The sequence below is a fragment of the Miniopterus natalensis genome, chromosome 4 (assembly GCF_054644295.1).
Source record: "Miniopterus natalensis isolate mMinNat1 chromosome 4, mMinNat1.hap1, whole genome shotgun sequence".
Lineage (NCBI taxonomy): Eukaryota > Metazoa > Chordata > Mammalia > Chiroptera > Miniopteridae > Miniopterus > Miniopterus natalensis.
Genome location: NC_142084.1, coordinates 42,553,022 through 42,567,709, shown reverse-complemented (window position 1 = coordinate 42,567,709; position 14,688 = coordinate 42,553,022). Strand labels below are relative to the sequence as shown.

Here is a 14,688-nt window from a genome sequence, read left to right as displayed (position 1 = left end):
CATACCCAACATGGATTTAGGTGTGGTCATATAATGTACCACTATACAGTAATGAAAATGCACAAACAAGCTATGTGAAACAACAGCGAGCCAAAGATGACCAAAGAATAACTGCAGCAGGATTCAATTTCTGCAGAGTTCAAAACAAACAATATTTAACTATATTGATTAGAATGTCTTCATTGGCAGCAAAAATATGAATAAAAGTAAGAGTCAGGTTGCTATTACACAGGAAGAGTTATAACTGGGAAGGCACACAGGGAGAGCATCTCAGATACTGGCAATACATGGCTGGTGATCATAGAGGTGTTCACCTCAATAACTCAGCAGGCTGTGCATGTATGTTTTATGAACTTTCTACAGGTATATGTCTCATAATTTTAAAGTAAAATTTAAAAATTATATCACTCTTGGTTACTCTTGTACTGTGAGCTTTCAATGTGTTAATTTCTCATAATCCCTTATTCTTTTTCCTTTTTTTAAATCCTCACCTGAGGATATGTTTTTATTGATTTTTTAAAGAGAGAGGAAGGGAGACAGATAAAGGAAGGAAGGGAGAGAGAGAGAGAGAGAGAAACAACGCTAGGTTGCCTCCCATATATGCCCCAACTGGAGCTGGAACCTGCAATCTAGGTATGTGTCCTGACTGGGAATAAACCTGCAGCCTTTTGGTGTGTGGGACGACGCTCCAATTAATTCAGCCACCTGGCCAGGGCTCATAATCATGAATTCTTTAGCTGTCTCTTCCATTGGATATGAATGGAGGATTTTTTTAAATCAGGTGACTTTGTTGTCTAAGTACCGATGCCCAGGCCTCACCACAGTTCAATGGAGCCGGAATCACCCTGGTGCCACCAGAACATGTGGGTGAGGCTTTTAATTTTCACAACTGGCTGTGAAAACAATCCCTCATCACAAACCATTGCCTAGGCTAGTAGCTCCTTGAAAACTGACTGTACCATTTTCATACCACCCACATGTAGCACAGCACCTGGTATGTAATGAGCACTCAAAACATGTCTGTCAAAGTCATGACGACATAAGAGGGGGTGGGAGCGGGGTGGAAGGGGTCAATGGGGGAAGGGGGAGGACATCTGTAATACTTTCAATAAACATAAATTTAAACATATATATATTGGTGAAGCCAAAGGAAAAAAACGTGATGACAAAATGCCTATTTGCCAAAACAAGCTGACACACCCCGTGGCTTGGATTTGCATTGCTTCTGCACAGCGTAGCTGTTTACGCAGAATGGTCCAGGAGGCTCAGGGTCAGGCTCCTGAAAGATGACATGCGTGGTCTGAGACACTTTTAGGTCATGCGGAAGGCATTTAGGAAAACAAGCAAGACATGCGGGCTGTCTAGTAACCATCAACATTCTTTTTTCTCTTCAAACTACCAAAGCATCAAGAGCCCAGGGCACCTTCTTAGTCCAGTAAAGGTAAGGTCTCTTTCAATTAATGGCATATTAATGTGTTTATATATAGGGTGTCCCCCCAAAATGTATACACACACTTTGAATAATTATAAAGGCAGTGTTTATTAAAATACATTTCATTTTCAAAATTGAGCTATCAGCTGTTAAAGTGTATACGCATTTTTTGGGATACCCTGTGTATTGGTGTGTATTATATATAAGGATATAATAATACATATTCTATATATGTGTGTGTTTTAATAGCCAAATTACAATAATCCCTCAATATTTAAAATGTCAAGTTACTGTGAGAAATTACAAATAGCTACAAACAACCATATGCACTTGGAAATGCAACAATAGTATGTTTTAGCCTATTTTTCTATCAGTTACTGTAAAGTCTCTCATCCACCTTTATTAAAATACTTACATTAACTGTCTAACACCACTAATAGTTTGTAATTATAAACTATTTTGACATTCATGACAGAAATTAGTTACACAAAATTTGGGCACTGGCAGTAAGCACTAAGTTTTACGATGAAAAAGAAAACTTGTTTGGAAGTCTATTGTACAAGGACTCATCAAGCTTAGAGAAACCCCCATCCAAAGATTTAAATATAGAATGTCCCCCCAAAATGTATACACACACTTTGAATAATTATAAAGGTCATGTTTATTAAAATACATTTCATTTTCAAAATTGAGCTATTCGCTGTTAAAGTGTATATACATTTTTTGTATGGAAACATTGAAAAAGAAAGACAAAGAGGAAAGAAAAGACACTTTATGTCTAATGTCAGCAAAAATCTCAGGAACCTACATTCCTTTCTAACTTCCTAAAGTGAGAAAAATTACTTCCCAAGGAATGTAAGCAAGGAAAATAAAGCTGGGTGTGTTGCATCTACAAGGTGGTTTGATGTCCTTCATCGGTACAGCATCTGTGAGATTTTCCTAGAGGTGGATTATAACGTGCGCATCTCCATCTAAAGCACATCCGAGACAAGTTCCCACACCAGCTGGTTAAGAAAAAGACAGGGTGAAAAAAAGAATGATTTATTCCTCTGTGTGGCAAACAACTCAATTAAGTTTTCTGCCTGAACTGTACAGTGCTCAGAATTCAAACTTCTGGGGATCAGCCCCAGACGGTTTGGCTCAGTAGCTAAAGTATCACCCTGTGGACGGGAGGGTCCCGGGTTCGATTCTGGCCGAGGGCACATACCTCGATTGCCGGTTTGGTCCCCAGCCGGAGTCGGGGCGCGTGAGGGAGGCAACCAATCCATGTGTCTCTCTCACATCGATGTTTCTCCCCCTCTCTTTCTCCCCACCTTCCATTCTCTCTGAAAAGCAGTGGAAAAAATATCCTGGTGAGGATTTAAAATTAAATAAGCTAACTAACTAACTAACTAACTAACTTCTGGGGATCAGTAGAGTAACACAAAGCTCATTTCTCTGCCCCAGAGGCTGTACCACTCCACACTCATTTGCTGAGTCTCTGGTCCACTGCATTCACAAAATAAATATAATGGCCTTTCCTGCAGGGTAATACTAAAGGCACATGATCAGATCTTTCATCTCTAAGACCAACACTCTTTCAGCATATCTGAAGGCAAGTGCCTGAAATAAGTCATTTCCCAAAGTCATATCCAGTTGCACAATCTATACCTTCCACTGAGCAAAAGAGCTACTTTGAACATCTGAGTATCTATGAAGAAGTATGTCCACAAACCCATGTTTAACCATTGAAATTTAGGGGGAGTTTAACTTAAGATAAAAGAAATTTTGTAAAGGGAAAAACAAAAATCCTACTCACTAACTAAAAAGCCTTAAAGCTTACTCACTTAAAAAGAAATTGTATCTCATCTCCTGGTAGGACAGAACCTACAGATCAGATCCACTATCTATGTCTTTCTGCTCCTCACATCTGAGTCAACTATACAACCTACCAGAGTTCACTATGGCAATTTTAATTCTGTACTTTTTTTTAAATCCTCACCTGAGGATATTTTTTCCCACTGATTATTAGAGAGAGTAGAAGGGAGGGAGGAGGGAGGGTAAAAGAGAGAAACATCGATGTGAGAGAGACACATCAACTGACTGCCTCCAGCACATGTCCCACAGCCCTTCAGTCCGCGGGCCAATGCTCTAACCACTGAGGCAAATTGGCCAGGGCAATTCTGTGCTTATTTTGATAAGACTTAAAATGTTTATATCATTTGATTCTGGAACATCTGAACAACTGCTTCTGAGTCAAGGACAGCCAGGCCACTCTATCCACAGTCTTAACTCTTCTGGCATCAAGTGGTGTAACTCTGCAGGCAGTTAATGAGAAAAAAGTGGACTTAATATATGTAAAAGACACGTGCACAGCAAGTTAAGGCCAGAGGACATAATTTTACTCTGCAGGAATGAAGGCTCATTAGCAGTGCAAAACTGACTCATCGCAAGGCCATGCGAACTACAGTACACAGAACTCAGCATTCAGCACCATGGTTCACGTTGGGAACAACTTAACTTGAGCAAATAGCATCTGTAGCTTTATATTGCTATTTTGCATTCTTATTGATTATACAGTTTTATTGGTATTTACATTACCAATCTGTTTGGGTTGTATTGGTGTGTAAGATCTACATGCGTAAGTGCACACCTACCTTTATATTTATAAATATTTAAGTGACAATGTAATTAAAGTATGAAGGCTATGCTGGGCTTCTGCAATTGGGCTTAGATTTTTTACATTGTTTTCATTTTCAAGTGTCCCAAACATTGCTAAAGTTTGAGAAACACTGCAATCTTAAGGATATTGAGAGTGAGCGAGCGAGCGAGCTAGAGAGAGAGAAACCGACCTTCACAGCAAAATGTGCCCATCTAATAATATTTGCAAATAAACTGGGGTATAATGGATATACAGTCAGTCCTTCAAGTGGCTCATCACCTGAGCAGTGGTAAAACTTTCTTTGACAGGGTTTCCCCAACTTCTAGAGACCTTTGTTAACACCTCCCTGCTTCATCCCTGAAATCTCACTGTGAGATCTAAGAGGAAGACCTGGCCCCAGTTTTAAGCAAGTGATTGATAATGAGGACTGCTTGAAAAGCTTCAGTGCAAGTGATGAAGGACTCTGAAACCAGATGTTTGTCCAGAAAAGAGGTGATGTTTAGTGGGTAGGAGGGAAGGGGAAATAGTAGAAGAAAGCAGGACCATTGTTTCAAAAAGCATGAAACGCTGCTCTGTAAAAGCGGGAAAAGCCTTATGGAGATTCAAATAGTGGCTCTAGAATTACTGGTGGGGGGAAAGTTACAAAGACACAAATTTTAAGATGCTGAGGACAACTACTGTTTATCAAAGAGCCATTGGATGCTAGGACTTGCTGCTCAGTGTTTTATTATAAGGTTCAGCTGGAATCTTCTGGCTATTGGCTTTGATCACTAACCTAACAAGAGATGAGTTTACATTGGGCTATTTCTCAAGTTCTTTCTCGCATGGAGGCTTGATGAACATGGGTATAACCAGTAGTAAGTTTTTTTTATTGATTTCAGAGAGAGGAAGGGAGAGGGAGCCAGAGAAAGAAACATCAATGATGAGAGTCAGTGATCGGCTGCCTCCTGCACGACCCCTACTAGGGATCGAGCCTGCAACCTGGGCATGTGCCCTGAACGGAGTAAAAAAGTGACCTCCTAGTTCACAGATTGATGCTCAATCACTGGGCCACGCTGGTTGAGTGATAACTCCTTGTTTATTTTCTTGATTCTATAGCAGATAAGGCAAAATACTGTGAAGTCAAAAGACCAAGATGATGAGTGATGAGAAAGAGCTTTGGGAAAGGGAGCACCAATCACCGCCTTTAAGAAACAATTACGATCATGAATATCAGAACCAGGCTCTGAGTGAGTTCTCAATAAAAATTCACTGGTTTTTGTGCTGTTTTTTTTTTTTAAAGAAAGAATTACAGTCCGAATGGCATGGCTCAGTGGTTGAGCGTCGACCCATGAACCAGGATATCGTGGTTCGAGTCCTGGTCAGGGCCCAGGCCCAGGCCCAAGCCCAGGTTGTGGGCTCAATCCCCAGTAGGGGGTGTTCTGGAGGCAGCTGATCGATGATTCTCTCTAATCATTAATGTTTCTATTTATCTCTCCCTCTCCCTTCCTCTCTCTGAAATCAATAGAGATATTTTTTTTAAAATTACATTATTTAAAAAATAACAAAATAATCTGAAGTTTGTAAAACATACATAGTGAAGGAAGAGCGAAATCAATGACCATACTTTAAAACGTCCACTATGATATATTTTGGCAAGTAATTATAATTTAATCAACATATAAACTAAAGGTAATACAATAGGTCCTAATATAGATTATTGAGTCACTTTTTTAAGATGTTAGTAAATGGTATAGTATAATCAAAACTACTTAAGTTGATCTCATAGACCACTCTTTCCCCTGCACCTTCAGTCTATAAGGTAATAGCTTCTGACAAATTACACAGTATGATAGTCTATTGCTTTAGGCTGCAAAAGGCATGACAAACAGAATAAAATACTCTGGATCGGAATAAAAATTAGAGCATATTTTAAGGAATGAAAACTCTAGGCTTAAAATACTTCCAGCTCATAGAATTTAAAAGGTATAATTTTATATTAAAATTATAAATGAAATACATTAAAGACAATGCTTAAGAATAAATGCAAAAGATGAGCAAAACTAAATATTAGCTATGTCAGAGAACTAACTAAAAGTAGACACTGAAAATATTACGGGGCTTAAAATAATCCTGGGATTTAAACTCACACACGTAATAAAGATACAAGAATGTGCTTATAGCAGATGTCTAAAGAGAAAAATCAAGTGAGGCATCTCAGACAATAGTGAAAGTGGTAAGTTATTAAAAGATATTGCATCAGTTTTCTAGAATAAAAACTTATTTAGCCCAGTTGGGCGTGCCTCAGTGGTTGAACATTGACCTATGACCCCAGAGATCGTGGTTCGATTCCCAGTCAGGGCACATGCCCGGGTTGCAGGCTTGATTCCCAGCAGGGGACGTGCAGGAGGCAGCCGATCAATGACTCTCCCATCATTGATGTTTCTCTCTCTCCCTTTCCCTTCCTCTCTCTGAAATCAATATATATATATATAAACCAACTCATTTAAACACTGAAATAGGAAGGGGCAACAAATATTTGATTTTCACATGAACTTATTCTTCTGCAAATCTAGCCAACTGTCCAGCTGGCTGTCTTAACTAAGAAAGGTTTTTAAAATACTTATATCCACCTATTCCCACCTTTTAAAATATCTTATATATGGCACAAAAGTAAAATTAATTATCAAGCATCACATGCTGGAAGTATTTGTTGCATGAGATAAGGAAGGAAATGGGCTCTCACTGGGTTTGTAATTTTTCCTTTCCTGAGAATATTCTATGAAGAAAACCCTTTTATAGGTTATTGGGGGTTCTGAGAACTCTGGCTAAGCCTGGGTAACCTCATCTGATCAAAAAATCTGGCTAACTTTTAAAGAGGAACATGAAGCCAGACAGAGCCAGAATTATTTCCCAAGGTCACTGAGCTTTAAAGGGGAAAGGGGCTTTCACAATTACCTAACATGTCTCTCATTTACCAGATGAAAAAACTGAGGTCAAGCAAGGGAACTCTGCAGAACCTGAATGCAGAGACATCACTTTGCAGGTGCATAGGATGATGTGTTTTATTCCAAGAACCATACAGGAAGCATCCTAAAATTTCTTTATGCCTACAGTGACTGATGCACTACTGCAATCTTCATTTCCCAACTAGAAATGATTAATAGGCTGGGCTGCACAGTGATGGAGGTGTGGACTGATGATCCACTATGGCCCATGCAAATCTCAGGGTGGGGGGGGGGTTGGAATTTACTCACAGGTGGTAGAACATAGCAGTTAAGAATATAGAAGTTCAGCCCTTGCCGGTGTTACTCAGTGCTTAGAGCATCGGCCTGCACACCAAAGGGTCTCAGGTTTAATTCCCAGTCAAGGGCAAATACCTGAGTTGCAGGTTTGATCTCCGGCCCCAGTTTAGGGTATGTGTGGGAGGCAACCCATCTATGTCTCTCACATCAATGTTTCTCTCTCTCTCCCCCTCCCTCCCTTCCACTCTCTAGCAAATAAAATGAAAAATTAAAATTAAAATTAAAAATTAAATTTAAAAAAAATTGAAAATAAAATAAAATGAAAACATATCCTCAGGTTAGGCTTAACAACAACAACAAGAATATAGAAGTTCAAAAGCCAGGGAGAAAGGCCTCAACTTCCAGCCCCACCTCTTAGGATTAGCGCAACGGGACAGTTTCCTTATCCTCTCTGAGCCTCAGCTTTCCCATCTGTAAAATGGGGAAGACAGTGCAGCCATATTTCACAAGGTATTACAAGGTAAAATGTGACGAAACACCAAGTCCCTCACACAATGACTTCATATAAAACACCTAATACATGGTAGTAATGCTGAGAAGAAAAGAATCCCTAATCCATAGAGTCATTGTTTATTTCATCAGAAGAGACAAAAACAGAAGTGATGGGAGCATGAGTAAGTGTGGTGAGAAGAAAGAGACCTAGCTAGGAGGTGCAGACCTACAGCAACTCCCCTGGCCCTACCAGCAATGAAGAACGCAGTTTGACCACCAATGCCAAGGGAACCGAGTTGCCTTTATTTCGGATCACAGGACCATAAAATATCCATTTCCACAGTTTAAACCTCATAAAATATTTATATTTTCTTATAACTACCAGAGTATCATTATGGCATACTCTAATCTTATAAATGTTCTCCCAAATATTCCCTTTTGTTCCCCAACCCTTTAGAAATCTTTATTCTCCAAATAAAAATTTCTCTTCCATTACCTCTGAATAGAGTTTATTTGCTGCTATATTATTGCACATCTGAATTCCCATTTTAAGGAAATGAGATGAAGAATAAAATTTATAGAAGCAGGTATTAGGAAGAGGTATTCCCTCACAATGAGGACTGAGCACAGCACCTTTGATATACTGAAATATAACCCATTTTTTCAAAGTACATATGTTCACATATATATAGAGGAACAACCCTATTCAAACTTAATTCATAGAAAACTTCCCTTGCTTGACAGCCAGGGGAGATAAAATCATTTTCTGTACTATTTATTTGGAAGTAAAATTTATTACTTATTTATAAGTAAAAATTATTTATTTGGAAGTAAAGTAATTTTCTGGGCTATTTATTCAATGAATTTATTGCATGTCCAAGATCCCTGACCTCACAATGCTCTCAGTCTAGTGCAAAAGACAGACCAATATACTACTAATCACAAAGATAAGAGTTATCATAGAGGTAAAGAAAAATGTTGCAGGTAGAGGGAAGAGTTTATAAGTTTGACCTCAGGATTTGGCTCCAACATCTGTTCAGCTTTTTCATCAGGCTGGTCAATGCAGAACTTTCACTGGAACGTACGTGCGTGCGTGCGTGCGTGTGTGTGTGTGTACACGTTAGCTATCTCTCTCCCTCTAAATGTGAGCATCCCGAGGGAAGAAACTGTACCCCCAGCACCTTAGACAACAACAACTATGCTCTCGATCAACAACTATTTGAGACCAACATACCTGAGGGGTGGGAAGAGACTTCACAGAGAGGCAATATGTGAAGCAGGTCCTGAAGAATCTAGAAGTCTGTCAGGTAGAGAAGGCTTTGCAGACCAAAGATTCAATGTTAAACTATCATGTCCAGTCATCAAATGTGCCTTTAATGCACTCAGCTTTTGACTTATATTTGCAAATATCTTATAACTCAGAGTGAAGAAAGAAACGTAGTCCAATCACAAGTTCCAAGAGCTCAGTGTCTGTTATTACTATAAAAACCTACCTTTCAAGTGGGGAAAAAACTATAATATGGGTTCTTACAGAGACTCATTTTTACTTAAACTCTCTCAGTAACTGTATTTTAGTTTAACACCTTCAAAGAGATTGACCAAACCCAACAGATTCAATAAACTAGGTTTAGTAAGACAATCTCAGAAACTTGAAGTGCTTAATTTCTTTATAACTTTATTTTTCTTAAATTCAAATTAATTCATGTGAATTTTCAAGTTAGCTTGAAGGATAGAAGTATCATTTGTCAAAGTCATAAAAATTGCCCTGGCTGGGTGGCTCAGCTGATTGAAGCATCATGCCCTACATCAAAAGGTTGAGCATTTGCCCGGCCGGCCATGGCTCAGCGGTTGAGCGTCGACTTAGGATCCAGGCGATCGGGGTTCAATTCCCGGTCAGGGCACATGTCCAGTTGTGGGCTTGATCAATGACTCTCTCATCATTGATGTTTCTATCTCTCTCTCTCCCTCTCCTTTCCTCTCTCTGAAACCAATAAAGATATATTAAAAAAATAAATAAAAATTAAAAAATAAAATAAAAAAGGTTGAGCATTCAGTTCCCAGTCAGGGTGCAAACCTAGGTTGCAGGTTCAATTTCAGGTTGGGGTGCACATAGGAGGCAACCAATCAATATTTCTCTCTCACATCAATGTTTCTCTCTCTCTCCATCCCTTCCACTCTCTCTAAAATCATATCCTTGGATAAGAATTATTTTTTTAAAAATCATAAAAATTCTTTCACATGCCAAAAAATTCAATCAGCTCATTTACTGTTGACTGTGGGGTAACAGGCAGAGATAACACCTAATGACATTTTACTTTGGAATGAGAGAGGCAGAGACTGGACTTCACCAGAGCCCCACGCCCACTCCCTGCTTGGGAGGAGGGCATCTGCAGCCTTGTCAGTTTTCTGGAAGGTTCTGGGTAGAGAAATGCAGCCCAGGCCTCATACACTCAATAAACAGCCACCCTGGTAGAGAAAGGGCACGTCCTTTCAGACCTGAAGAGATCTGACTTAGAGAGGGGATCTGCCAATCTTTCAACCTTTTGTTCAATGGAAAAGGACACTGAGGCCCAGAGAACTAAGGTGAGTTTTTCTCAAATCCATGAGTCAGTAGAACCCAGGGATCCTGACTTGGTCAGTCATCACTTCCACTACCTTTGACCATCTCTCTTTAGGACGTCAGCATTCTATAAACACAGCCAAAATGCTCAGTAGAGGAGAACACTCATGGAACAAAACTAAGACTAGGCGTTCTGACTCTTAGCCCCGAACATGAGGACTTAACAGTGAGTCATGGGGACATCCTCAGTTATGTATCAGAGATGATACAGACTTGGCTGGCTCAGGGCTCCACACAGCTCAACCTGAGTATCCCAATACTGATGGTTATGACGAACAGTCCTCCTCCAAGAGAAGGTCCCCATTCAGTTTTAAAGAATAAACAGGATTACCGGGAGAGCCAGCACCAACCAGTGAAATTAATCCAGCAAGGTGAGTAAACCAAGCTGAAGATGCCTGCTGGCCTAGTGCAGGGCAGGAGCCGTGCCAGCCAACACCTGAACATTGTTTTTAGTTGCCAGAGACTCTCAAAGTCAAGGGCAGGAAAAAAAAAAAAATCTGGGCCATGCAAATTTCTTTTGTTATCGGAGTTCAATGGGGTTGGGATCCTGAATGAGTGTACATGCCGAGGGCAGCCTTGCGTCATCACTTTGTCTATTCTTCAATAAAAAACATTTTAGGGAAAACAATGTCAACAATGTAAACTACAAACTTCATGGGATAGAAGAGGCAGAGGAGAAGACAGTCAAACATAATGGTATAAAAAATTCTATCAGAGAATCTTCATTTAAAAAGATGAACCAAGATGAAACAGTCAATTTTCACAGGCAACACTACAGACCTATTTTTACTGACGCAAATGAAAACTGTAAGTTCTTCTATGTGATAAATCTAAACGCTGGAGCATACTATTTTAATTAAAAGTTGAAACTATTTAAATTCTCCAGTGATTGATATGAAGCATTGATGGTTCTTTCTTTAAAACTCTCTTGCAACAGGGCATTCCACTAATTGCTGGAAAATTCAAGACTTAGACAAAGATCCATTGTCAGAGAGAATGCCACTATGACAAAAGAAGTGCACAGTTTTCTTCTTTTGCAGTAACTGAATACTGCTTGAAACAAGTGGGCAATTGGCAAGACTACGAAAACATTTCTGTTGTGCAAATATTTGTTACATCATTATTTATCATATGGTCATGTGATGTGGACTCTATGGGTCCCATCCTCCAAAAATTGGTGAATAAATGACTGATGGGAAGAAAATGTGTCAACCTTCCATGTACAGTTGAAACTACAGTTTGAGAATTAGACTCAGTCGACTATGTACCACCTGGGCAATGACAAACTCAGTATACAATATGTGTTCTCATTCATTAATGTGCATAATGGTCATCTTGACCATCTCCCCTATGATGATGTTCATCTTTGGAATACACTAATTTCATATAGCAAATGCACTGTTAAAATTACTTTGCAGAAAGATATTAAAATCCTGAGACCATACCAGGCACAGTATCCCAAGGGCATACAGGTGCTTAATCCATAGGAACTGCCTTGATCTTTCCACAGGGCTCCTAATCTAGTGTTGGGTCAGTCAGAAAATTTGCCACTCAGTTTTTAACTATCTAGACAAATGTTGCTCTAAGTTTTTAACACATAAAGAAAAATGAGCCACTAAACCCCTTGTAACAATGTATCCTTACTTTACTTCTATTCCTTGGGTTGTCATCACCTATCAGGAAGCCTTCAAAACCAAAACACAACTGACCAAGAGAATGTGTGAAGTTGACAATACACACATAGATTGAAGAGACAACTTAATTTTGGCTGGGTCCTCATCTAGCCAGAGAAGGGAAACTTCTGGTAACAGTGACTCTAGAGAGAAAGTCAACCACTTTCAGGACTCCTCAGTGTGGCCACATCAGTTTTTTTAGAGGTGAATTGTAGAAGAAAGAGCATATAGTGCAGGTACTGTGGGACAAGGCACGTTGCCTAAGTTTCCTCATGTGTAAAATGGGCACAGTGCCTTCAGAACACAGAATACGATGAAATGATATAAGAAAAACAGTTGGCTCAAAGTTCAGTTTCCTCTCCCTGCCACGCCAATATTACTATCTACGACTACATGGAATGTGCCATTTGCATTAAGAAAGATGCACGAGAGCAGACCGTATGTAAACATGCAGTCAGCAAATACTTGGGCGCTGTCTGATCTTCACAGGTGCTATTTAGATCTGGAAATAGGCTCTTAACTCCAGGCATACCTCCTTTTATTGGTGTTTCACTTTATTGAGCTTCACAGGTGTTGCATTCTTTACAAGTTGAAAGCAAGACCCTCCACCAGCAAAAAGATTATGACTCACTTTATTGTGGTCCTGGCTTTATTGCGGTGGTCTGGGACCGAACCTGCAATGTCTGCTAGATATGCCTGTACTTAGTAATATATATATTTTCCTCTCTCTCTCTAAAAGGAAAGAAGAGTAAGTATTGCAGGAATTCAAGGATGACACAACATACAGCCAATCGGTCCCTTTGAGTGAAGCAGTTGACAAGCAACTGCTGATTCCAGTGGCTCCTAATCATCATCCTAACTAGCTAATCTCAGTGGGAGAGAAGACAAGAGGGATGGACCTTGATTCACCTCATGACCAACCAAACACGGAAAACCCTTTAGCACAGTGGTTTTCAACCTTGGTTACACATCTGAATCACCTGTGGAGCTTTTACAACTTGGAATACCCAGACCACACCCCAAACCAATTACATCCTAACACGGAGGGGGGTTGAGGGCAGGCACCTATGTTTCTTAAAGACCTCAGGGACCCAAGATGCTGCCAAGGTTGAAAACAACTGCCTAGGATCACCTCTCCTGACCTCATATAACTTCCACTGCAAGCCAGAGCAGTCAAACCAACCCAGATCATTTCACAACCACAGCTTCGGAACAGAGCAGGTACAGCAGGGCCCCACAGGCTGGCCCGCCACAGGTGCCTCCACGGAGGTCCACGCAGAGGGCTGAACGAGCAGCTTATTCGCTAGTTACCCAGATCCTCAACGGAGAGCCACCTTTTCAAACAGTTTGCACCCCAAAACAAAAACAAAGTTCGCCAATTTTGAGAGATGTCAAAAGCACTTTTTCCTTCTTTCAAGGCAACTCTCTCGGGAAGGGCAGTCGGAGTACAGATGGGAGCGAGCTCCACACAGAGCCTAGGGAAAAGCGGACCTAACCCTACAATTCCCGTCGCCTCCCAGGAGACGCCCCGCAGGCTCCCCCCAGCGCGGGGGGGGGGGGGGTGCGCGCCGCTCGGCCCCTGCACCTGCCGGGCTGCACCTGCCGCGCGGCCGGGCCTCCCTCCTACCTTCCAGCAGCTCGTCCAGGCTGGTGACCTTCCTGCTGCCGTCGACGGTGTAGATGGTGCGGACGCCCTGCGGCAGGTTCACGTTGTCCGACAGGGAGCGGGTGAGCTCCATGAGCAGCGCGTCGAAGGAGCGGAAGCGGTCGCTGGAGATGGCAAACACCAGGCCCTTGAAGTAGCGGTCCCCGTTGCGGTAGAAGCGCGCCTTCTTGGCCTTCTTCTCGGAGCTCAGGGCCTGCAGGGTGCGCGTGCGGTAGAAGCTGCAGTGGGCGCTGTGCGCCGGGCTGGGGATGAGCCCGTTCCCCTTGGGGCCCGAGCTGCTGCTGCCCCCGGACGAGCTGGGCGCCCCTCTCCGCGCCCCCGGCCGCGGCCTTTTGTCCCGCTCCTCAAAGTGCTCCAGCTCGATGCTCCTGGTGCTGGCCATCGCGGCTGCTCCGAGGGCGCCCCGCCGAAAAACGTCCGAGCCAGAGCCTGCACGTAGCCCAGTGCCCAAGTGAGGACCAGCTCGGGGACGCCGGGCCGTGGGGGGCCTCAGGGCGCCAGGGCGCCCGGCTCTGGCATCCCGCCCTCTGCTCGCAGGTGGCGCCGACGAGCCCGCGAGGCACCGGCCCGCCCGCGTCCTCCTAGAAGTGGCCGCAGTGTCCGGCCGCCCGGCTCATTGTCCGGCGCGGCGAGCTCGGTCCCTCCCGCCCGCCGGGGAGCCCCACGCCCCCGCCCAGCGCCTCCTCCGCCCAGCCACGCCTCGCCACTCCCGCTGGGGAGCCGGCGGAGAGCCGCCGAGTGGGGCCGCCCCCGGCTCGCCCGGGTCCGCGGGCGCGCACACGGCTCGGGCGCCCGGCGCGGCTCGCCCCGCAGGCGGCTCCCCGGCGCGCTGCGGGAGGGAAGGAAGGGAAGGGAGGGGGCGGGGCGGGGAGCGTGGGAGCGGCGCCGCGGCCCCTGGGGGCGGCGCGCCCGGCCCTGCCCGCCCACGCGCCCGGCCCGG

At 42.8% G+C, this 14,688-nt stretch overlaps 1 protein-coding gene across 1 annotated transcript in view; it reads right to left on the bottom strand.

The window, feature by feature from the left end:
- DCLK2 (doublecortin like kinase 2) overlaps positions 1 to 14,258 on the bottom strand; it is a gene marked incomplete at its 3' end in the record, with an annotated part of 130,988 nt that extends 116,730 nt beyond the window's left edge. The window contains exon 1 of the mRNA XM_087816507.1: positions 13,710 to 14,258. Coding sequence (XP_087672633.1) covers positions 13,710 to 14,130 — 421 coding nt within the window. The remainder of the gene's footprint in view (positions 1 to 13,709) is intronic.
- Positions 14,259 to 14,688: the final 430 nt, after the last annotated feature.